This window comes from Heptranchias perlo, unplaced genomic scaffold, assembly GCF_035084215.1.
Source record: "Heptranchias perlo isolate sHepPer1 unplaced genomic scaffold, sHepPer1.hap1 HAP1_SCAFFOLD_53, whole genome shotgun sequence".
Classification (NCBI taxonomy): Eukaryota; Metazoa; Chordata; class Chondrichthyes; order Hexanchiformes; family Hexanchidae; genus Heptranchias; species Heptranchias perlo.
In genome coordinates this window covers 4875374-4885242 of record NW_027139548.1, presented here as the reverse complement: position 1 = coordinate 4885242, position 9869 = coordinate 4875374, and the positions used below count along the sequence as shown (strand labels likewise).

General features: G+C 45.2%; 1 protein-coding gene across 1 annotated transcript; it reads left to right on the top strand.

Moving 5' to 3' along the window:
* The first annotated feature begins 886 nt into the window (after positions 1 to 886).
* LOC137315035 (probable G-protein coupled receptor 139) lies at positions 887 to 8298 on the top strand. The gene is made up of 3 exons (XM_067979990.1): positions 887 to 985; positions 6399 to 6531; positions 7394 to 8298. Exons 1-3 carry the CDS (start codon positions 887 to 889, stop codon positions 8296 to 8298), a joined length of 1137 nt encoding a protein of 378 aa, XP_067836091.1.
* The last annotated feature ends 1571 nt before the right edge of the window (positions 8299 to 9869 follow it).

Sequence of the window (9869 nt, the reverse complement as noted above, 5' to 3'; positions counted from 1 at the left end):
TTTGGACTGCCCCACAAGTTGGGAACGTTTTCCCTCCATCTAACCTATCAATCCCTTTCATTATCTTAAAGACCTCTATCAGTTGACCTCTCAGCCTTCTCTTCTCGAGCGAAAAGAGCCCCGGCCCGCTCAGCATCTCATAATAAGTGCATCCTCTCAGTTCTGGTATCATCCATCTGAATCTTATCAGCACCTTGTTCAATGCCTCGATAACCATTTTATAGGATAGATACCAGAACCGTATGGAATATTCCAAATGTAGTCTAAACAAGGTTCTGCACAAGTTGAACATAACCTCTCTGCTTTTAAATTCTATCCCGCAAGAAATGAGCCCCAGTGCTTGGTCTGCCTTTTTTATGGCCTTGTTATCTTGTGTCGCTAGTTTTGGTGATTTATATATCGGTACCCCGAGATCCCTTTGCTTCTCCAACCCATTTAGAATCTAATTAATTAAGCAATATGCGACCTCCTTATTCTTCCTGCCAAAATGCACCACCTCACATGGAGTCAGCATCAGAGAGTTGGTAACTTGAACGCCGCCGTTGTCCAACAACAGGAAATCGGCATGAGCGCAAATTTCAGTTGTCGGTAATGTTAGAGTAAGGGAACGACCAGTAAAGATAGAGTAGGGTCACGAACAATAATATTGGAATAAGGTCACCATCAGTAATGTTGGAGTAAGATCACCATCAATAATGTTAGAGCAGGGTGACCACCAGAAATGTTAATGTTGGGTAACCATTGGTAATGTTAGAGATGGGTCACCACCAGTAATGTTAGGTGCAGTTCACCATCGGCGGTAGTGCTCAAGAATTGTGCTCCAGAACTAGCCGCGCCTCTCGCCAAACTGTTCCAGTACAGCTTCAGCACTGGCATCTACCCGAAAATGCGGACAATAGCCCAGGTATGTACTGTCCACAAAAAGCAGGACAAATCCAATACGCCCAATTACTTCCTCATCAGTCCACTCTCAATCAACGGCAAAGTAATGGAAGGTGTCGTCGACAGTGCTATCAATCGGCACTTACTCACCAATGACCTGCTCACCGATGCTCAGTTTGGGTTCCACCAGGATCACTCGGCTTCAGACCTCATTACAGCCTTGGTCCAAACATGGACAAAAGAGCTGAATTTCCGAGGTTAGGTGAGAGTGACTGCCCTTGACATCAAGGCAGCATTTGACCGAATGTGACCTCAAAGAGCCCGAGTAAAATTGAAGTCAAAAGGAATCAGGGGATAACTCTCCAATGGCCAGAGTTGCACTGAGCATAAAGGAAGGCGGTAGTGGTTGTTGGAGGCCAATCATCTCAGCCCCGGGACATTGCTGCAGGTGTTCCTCAGGGCAGTGTACTAGGCGCAACCATCTTCAGCTGCTTCAGCAATTACATTCCCTCCATCATGAGGTCAGAAATGGGGATGTTCGCTGATGATTGCACGGTGTTCAGTTCCATTCGCAACCCCTCAGATAATGACCCGTCCGTGCAGGCATGCAGCAAGACATAGACAACATCTAGGCTTGGGCTGATAAGTGGCAAGAAATATTCGCGCCATACAAGTGCCAGACAATGACCTCATCCAACAGTCTAACCATCTCCCCTTGACATTGAACGGCATTACCATCGCCGAATCCCCCATCATCGACATCCTGGTGTCAACATTGAACAGAAAATTAACTGGACCAGCAATATAAACACATTCAGGACAAGAGCAGGTCAGACGCTGGGTGTTCTTTGGCGAGTGACTCACCTCCTAATCCCGCAAATCCTTTCCACCATCTACATGGTACAAGTCAGAAGTGTGATAGAATACTCTCCACTTGCCTGGATGAGCGCAGCTCCAACAACACTCAAGAAGCTCGACACCATCCAGCCCGCTTGATTGGCACCCCATCCACCACCCTATACATTCACTCCCTTCACCACCGGCGCACTGTGGCTGCAGTGTGTACCATCCACAGGATGCACTGCAGCAACTCATCAAGGATACTTCGACAGCCCCTCACTAGCCCACGACCTCGACCACCTGGAAGGACAAAACTACCTGCACGTTCCCCTCCAAGTCACACACCAACACGACTTGGAAATATAACGCCGTTCCTTCATCGTCGCTGGGTCAAAATCCTTGAACTCCTTTCCAAACAGCACTGTGGGTGAACCTTCACCACACCGACTGCAGTGCTTCAAAAAGGTGGCTCACCACGACCTTATCAACGGGAGTCAGGGATGGGCAAAAAATTCTGACCTTGCCAGCGACGCCCACATCTAATAAACGAATAAAAAAATATATATTGGAATATGGTCACCACCAATAATGTTAGAGTTGGGTAACCACCAGTAATTTTAGAGTAGGATCACCACCAGTAATGTTAGAGTAGAGTCACCACGAATAATGATGGAGCAGATTCACCATAAGTAATGTTAGAGTCGAATCACCACCAGTAATGTTAGAGTCGAGTCCCCATCAATAATGTGATCGAAGATTGACCACCATTAATGTTTGATTTGGGTCACCACCAGTAATGTCAGAGTAGGATCACGGTCAGTAATGTTAGATTAGATTCACCATCGGTAATGTTAGAGTAGTGTCACAACTAGTAATGTTACGGTTGGGTCACCACAATAATGTTAGAATAGGATCACCATCATTAATATTAGAGTAGAATCAACACAAGTAATGTTGGATAGGTTCATCAGCAGTAATGGTACAGAAGGGTCACCACCAGTAATGTTGGAGTAGAATCACCACAAATAAAGTAAGTTGTTGACCCTCCTCTAATATTACTTATGGTGACTGTACTCTAACATTTCTCGTGGTGACTCTACTCTAAGATTACTGGCAGTGGTCCCACTCTCACATTAATGGTGGTGACCCAACGGTACCATGACTGGTTGTAACCCGACTCTAACATTACTCATGGTAACTGCACTCCAACATTACTGGTGGTGACTCGACTGGAACATTACTGGCGGTGATCTTCCTCTATTAGAGAAGGGTCAACACGGGTAATGTTCGGGTAGTGTCGCCACCAGTAATGTTAGAGTAGAGTCACCACAAGTAGTATGAGAGGAGGGTCAACAACATTAAAGTTAGAGAAGGGTCATCACGGGTGATATTAGAGTAGAGTCACCACCAGTAATGTTATAGTCGAATCAACACCAGTAATGTTAGTGTAGAGTCACCACTAGTAATGTTAGAGTAGAGTCACCATCAGTAATGTTAGATTTGAGTCACCGTCAGTAATGTTAGAGTAGAGTCACCACCAGTATTGTCCGAGAAGGTTCACCACAAATAATGTTGGAGTAGTGTCAACACCAGTAATGTTAGAGTAGAATCACCACAAGTAATATTAGAGAAGGGTCACCACCATTACTGGTAGATTAGAGTTACCACAGTAATGTTAGAGTAGGGTTACCACCAGTAATCTAAGAGTAGAGACACCATCAGTAATGTTACAGTAGGGTCACCAGCAGTAATGTTGGAGTAGGGTCACCATCATTAATATTAGAGTAGAATCAACACAAGTAATGTTGGATAGGATCATCAGCAGTAATGGTAGAGAAGGGTCACCACCAGTAATGTTGGAGTAGAATCACCACAAATAAAGTAAGTGTAGAATCACCATCAATAATGTTAGTGTTGACCTACAACCAGTACTGTTCGAGGAGGGTCACCACCAGTAATGTTACAGTAGCGACACCAACAGTAATGTTAGACTAAAATCACCATCTGCGATCTTAGAGTCGGGTCACCACCAGTAATGCTGGAGCAGGGTCACCAACAGAAAAGTTAGAGTAGGGTCACCATCAGTAATGTCAGAGTATGGTCAACACCAGTAATGTTAGAGTAGGATCACCACAAATGATGTTAGAGTCGGTTGACTACGAGTGATGTTTGAGTAGAATCACCACCATTAAAGTTAGAGTAGAGTCACCAGCAGTAATGTCAGAGAAGGGTCACCGGCAGTAATGTTAGAGCAGGGTCACCACCTGGAATGATAGAGTGGGGTCACCACCAGTAATGATAGAGCAGGGTCACCACCTGAAATGATAGAATGGGGTCACCACCAGTAATGATAGAGCAGGGTCACCACCTGGAATGATAGAGTGGGGTCACCACCAGTAATGACAGAGCCGAATCACAACCAGAAACATTTGGTAGATTCACCACCAGTATTGTTACAGTAGTGTCACCACTATTAATGTTAGAGTGGAGTCATCACCAGTAATGTTAGAGTAGGGTCTCCAACAGTAATGTTCGAGAAAGGTTATTATCAGTAATGTTAGAGTAGGATCATCCATCACTAATGTTAGAGATGCGTCACCACCAGTAATGTTAGAATAGTGTCACCACCAGTAATGTGAGAGTAAGATCACCATCAGTAATGTTAGATTAGGGTCACCTTAAGTAATGTTAGAATAGAGTCACCATCAGTAATGTTAGAGTAGAGTCACCACAAATAATATGAGATGAGGGTCAAGAACATTAATGTTAGAGAAGGTTCACCACCAGTAATGTTAGAGCAGAGTCATCACAAGTAGTATGAGAGGAGGGTCTCCAACATTAATGTCAGAGGAGGGTCAACACCAGTAATATTAGAGTAGAATCACCACCAGTAATGATAGAGGAGACTCACCACCAGTATTGTTAGAGCAGGGTCACCGCTTGTAATGTTAGAGAAGTTTTACGATCAGTAATGTTAGAGTTGGGTCACCAACAGTAATGTTGGAGTAGAGTAAGCATCAGTAACGTTAGATTAGTGTCACCACCAGTAATGTTTGAGTCGGATCACCATCAGTAATGTTAGATTAGGGTCACCATCAGTAATGTTGGAAGAGGGTCACCATTGGTAGTGTTAGAGCAGATTCACCAATATTAATATTAGAGTGGGGTCACCAGAAGTAATGTTAGAGTAGTGTCACTACCAGTAATGTTAGAATAGGGTCAACATCATTAATGTTGGAGTAGGATCACCATCAGTAATGTTAGAATAGGGTCACCATCATTAATGTTAGAGTAGAATCACCACCAGTAATATTGGAGCGGGGTCACCAGAAGTAACGTTAGAAGAGGGTCAACATCATGAATGTTAGAGTAGGGTCACCACCAGTAATGTTGGAGTAGGGTCACCACAAGTAAGGTTGGAGTCGGGTCACCACCAGTAATGTTAGAGATGGGTCAACACCAATAATATTAAAGTGGGGTCACCACCAGTAATGTTAGAATAGGTTCACCATCATTAATGTTAGAGTCGGGTCACCACCAGTAATGTGAGAGTAGGATCACCATCATTCATGTTACAATAGGGTCATCATCATTAATGTTGGAGTAGTGACACCACCAGTAATGTTAGAGTAGAGTCACCACCAGTAATGTTAGAGTAGGATCATCATCATTAATGTTAGAGTCGGGTCACCACCAGTAATGTTAGAGTAGGATCACCGCCAGTAATGTTAGAGTAGGATCATCATCATTAATGTTAGGGTAGTGACACCACCAGTAATGTTAGAGTCGAGTCACCACTAGTAATTTTGGATTAGAGTCACTAACACTAATGTTAGAGTAGGATCACCATCATTAATGATAGATTCGTGTCACCATCAGTAATGATAGAGTAGAGTCACCACCAGCAATGTAAGAGTAAAATCACCACCAGTAATGTTAGAGTCGATTCAAAACCAGCAATGTAAGAGTAAAATCACCACCAGTAATGTTAGACTAAAATCACTACCACACATTTTTTATAACTGTCACCGTCAGTAATGTTGGAGTCGGGTCACCACCAGTAATATCAGAGTAGATTCTCCACCATTCATGTTCGTGTTAGGTCACCACCAGTCACGTTAGAATCGTGTCATCACCAGTAGTGTTGGAGACGAATCATCACCGGTCACCATCACATGACAAAACAATTTAATTTTATTATAGAAGAGGGAAGATTTTCGCCGAATTTTTATAAGGACCCACAGGGATCTCAGAACGAGCACATTCCATTTGGGGTTTCATTCACTTCATTAATTTTTTGGAGGGAAATTCAAGGATGGAAGTACATTATTTCCCGATTGGCACTCCCGGGTGCGCTTAAAAATAAGATCTCCCCTTATTTGTTAAGTGACTGTAACTAACGTCAAGTTTATGTAACCCGTTTTTTCTCACCGGGGCACTGATTGATCTATAAATGGGGAGCAGTTATGGATCTCGGATATTCGTCAGTCTGAACCAAAAAGCTGGACGGAATTCACCTGCTCTTCCAAAAATGGGACGGGCAGCAATTCTCCTGATAAAAGATATTTACTACCCTATTCTGGCATTCGTTGGTGTTCCGGGTCAGACATTATATCCTAATGTTTAATAGCTGTTGACTTTGTGACCGCTTTGGTGCCTGTTTGATCATGTTACAGATTCCCGATAATAACCTCATTGTAAAATCACAGAGTCGATGGGAAAAAGTGATAAATATCAGTTCACAGCCAACGAGTCCGCGCTGCAGGCAAGACACTATTCTGGTCGATAAATCGGAGACAATGGGTGCACGTATTTTCTCGCTTGACAGCAGGAGGGCGGGTTACGCCATTCTATTGCACAGTAGGCAGCTCACGAAAGATTGTGTTGCCTGACTGCATTGCACCGATTGAATTGCTAACAGGCACGATGGGCCGAATGGCCTTCTTATAAGCTGTATCCGTATGTGGCTCTGTGATTCTATGATCACTCTGCTTAATATGGGTAATTACTTGGATTAAGACATTTCCCTCTAACAGTTGACTTTGAAAGATAATGTGTGAAGCATTTGTTCAAACCACAGCGAACGCGGCCCAGGGAATTGCATCTTGCTGCAAAGAACCTTTGCGGGTTTCTCCAGTTTCCACTCTGCTATCCTGCAGGGCCGTCTGGGATATTCCGGGGTTGATTTTGGATTTTACCATCTGAGGTTAACCATCGCCTGGGCGGAATGCGTGGGCAAATCAGTAGCACCAATTCAGGGGATAACTGATAAATTTGAGTGGGTGGAATCCGTGGTGAAACCTTCATGGCGGTGTGAGCTCAGCGCTCAACGCTGCACCGAAATATATATCTGGATGGATGACAGAGGATCTGGTTACTTATTGACTTTCAAAAATCAACAAGGTCACCCGCTTCCCTCCCCCAATCCTCATTCTCCAGGTGCTCCCCGTTTCCAGGCAGTTCTTGGAAATCTCGGACCAGCTATTTTTATCCCTTTAATTTTTCTGCGTAATGTATTCCTTCTTTTTAACATTCTCGCTGATGCTCTCCCTTAAAAAGGAGCCCGTGCACATCACCGTAAGGAGCATCACTGCTGAACATTTCCAATATATACAGTGAGATTCCACCTGAGTGTCCCCAGTAACTTTCCTCTTCTCCCTCTTTCTTACAGCAAATGTAGTGACAATTGTGATTCTCTCCAGAGGAAATTGCGGCCTTTCCAAATGTGTCTCTGTCTACATGGTGGCTATGGCAACAGCAGATCTACTGGTCATCATCTTCAATGTAATAGTCAATCAGATATTCAATTATCACTTTCCGTATTCTTTCCTGTCCTACACTGTGGTTTGTAAGTTCATTCTGTACAATAATTGTGCCGTAGTTGATATGTCGGTATGGTTTACAGTTTCGTTTTCATTTGACCGATTTGTGTCGATTTGCTTTCAAGAGTTTAAAAGGAAGTATTGGACCAAGAGAACGGCAATCGTGGTTACAGTAACGATCACTGTCCTGGCTTATTTAAAGGGCATTCCGATGTTGTTTTCATATGGACCTAAACGAATAATTAACAATGTGCAGTGGGGATGCTGGCCAAAGATGGACGTTTTTACATTACCTGCATGGGAAGCATACAGCTGGATTCAGACTCTGTCAGCCCCATTGATTCCCTTTGCTTTCATAGCACTGTTTAATTCTTTGACCGTAAGAAGAATTTTCGTGGCCAATAGAGTCCGCAGAGAGCGCCGCGGTCACAACACTAACAATCAGAGTGACCCAGAGATGGAGAACCGAAGGAGATCCATCATTTTACTCTTCACTATATCGGGCAGTTTTATACTGTTGTGGATAACAGCTGCCGTGAGTTTTTCTGTCACCAGGCTTTCGAGCACCGTTTATTTCCAAGGTGATTATTCAAACCCTGGATATATCGCAACTGAAAGCGGATATCTGCTCGAGTTTTTGAGTTGCTGCACAAATACGTGTATTTATGCAGTTACCCAGAGGAAATTCAGAGAAGAACTGAAAACTCTACTGAAATCTCCCTGGTCACTGATTCGCAGATTGGTTAAAAATTAGATAAAATTAAATCAAACCAAAGATTCTTCTCATAACTAAATCGAAATTTCAAATCATTCTCTGTATTAGAAAGTCCTTCTTTCTGTTAATCTGAAAAATTGGAGATGTTGGGCAATGATATGAAATAAAATAAAATGAAGGAAAATAAAACCTGTTGAAGGTAACTGCAATATTACTTGTCGGGTTCACCGGGGCAACAGTAGCATCAGCAGGGATCCTGTAGCGGAATTAGAGCAGGTTCCTGAAAGTTCATTAACAATTAGCTGCGAGAGTGAAGTCATGCTCATTCTCAGCTCTTGTCTGTTACCATGACGTTTAACTTCCTTATGAAAAGCAGCAGCAGACCGAGGCCCGAGAGCGGGGATAAAAGCAGCCGCGGACCGAGGCCCGAGAGCGGGGATAAAAGCAGCAGCAGACCGAGGCCCGAGAGCGGGGATAAAAGCAGCAGCAGACCGAGGCCCGAGAGCGGGAATAAAAGCAGCAGCAGACCGAGGCCCGAGAGCGGGGATAAAAGCAGTAGCAGACCGAGGCCCGAGAGCGGGGATAAAATCAGCAGCAGACCGAGGCCCGAGAGCGGGGATAAAAGCAGCAGCAGACCGAGGCCCGAGAGCGGGGATAAAAGCAGCAGCAGACCGAGGCCCGAGAGCGGGGATAAAAGCAGCAGCAGACCGAGGCCCGAGAGCGGGGATAAAAGCAGCAGCAGACCGAGGCCCGAGAGCGGGGCTAAAAGCAGCAGCAGACCGAGGCCCGAGAGCGGGGATAAAAGCAGCAGCAGACCGAGGCCCGAGAGCGGGGATAAAAGCAGCAGCAGACCGAGGCCCGAGAGCGGGGATAAAAGCAGCAGCAGAGCGAGGCCCGAGAGCGGGGATAAAAGCAGCAGCGGACCGAGGCCCGAGAGCGGGGATAAAAGCAGCAGCGGACCGAGGCCCGAGAGCGGGGATAAAAGCAGCAGCAGACGGAGGCCCGAGAGCGGGGATAAAAGCAGCAGCAGACGGAGGCCCGAGAGCGGGGATAAAAGCAGCAGCAGACGGAGGCCCGAGAGTGGGGATAAAAGCAGCAGCAGACCGAGGCCCGAGAGTGGGGATAAAAGCAGCAGCAGACCGAGGCCCGAGAGCGGGGATAAAAGCAGCAGCAGACGGAGGCCCGAGAGCGGGGATAAAAGCAGCAGCAGACGGAGGCCCGAGAGCGGGGATAAAAGCAGCAGCAGACGGAGGCCCGAGAGTGGGGATAAAAGCAGCAGCAGACCGAGGCCCGAGAGTGGGGATAAAAGCAGCAGCAGACCGAGGCCCGAGAGCGGGGATAAAAGCAGCAGACCTGCATCAAGAGAAAACTGCAGTGTGACGTCACTGGTGAGGCAGGTAAGTGATTGGTGGTGACTGTGGGCTAAGTTTTAAGTTGACAAATAGCAGAGAACTAAATTTTGAAAACTCAACTTAATTTAATTGGTCTGATAAATTAAAAGAGGTAAATAATTTGATTAACACTAACTTAATTAATTATATAAGTAAAACAATGGGAGAACAGGAGATGTGTTGCTGCAGCAAAATGTCGGAGTTTTGTCCAGGGCGACG

Excerpts from the sequence above, each read along its gene's own strand:
- LOC137315035 (XM_067979990.1), top strand. The coding sequence starts at position 887 with ATGCGGACAATAGCCCAGGTATGTACTGTCCACAAAAAGCAGGACAAA. Across the intron at positions 986-6,398 it reads CACTCTCAATCAACGGCAAA|ATTCCCGATAATAACCTCAT; the intron begins GTAATGGAAGGT and ends ATCATGTTACAG. Across the intron at positions 6,532-7,393 it reads ATCGGAGACAATGGGTGCAC|CAAATGTAGTGACAATTGTG; the intron begins GTATTTTCTCGC and ends TCTTTCTTACAG.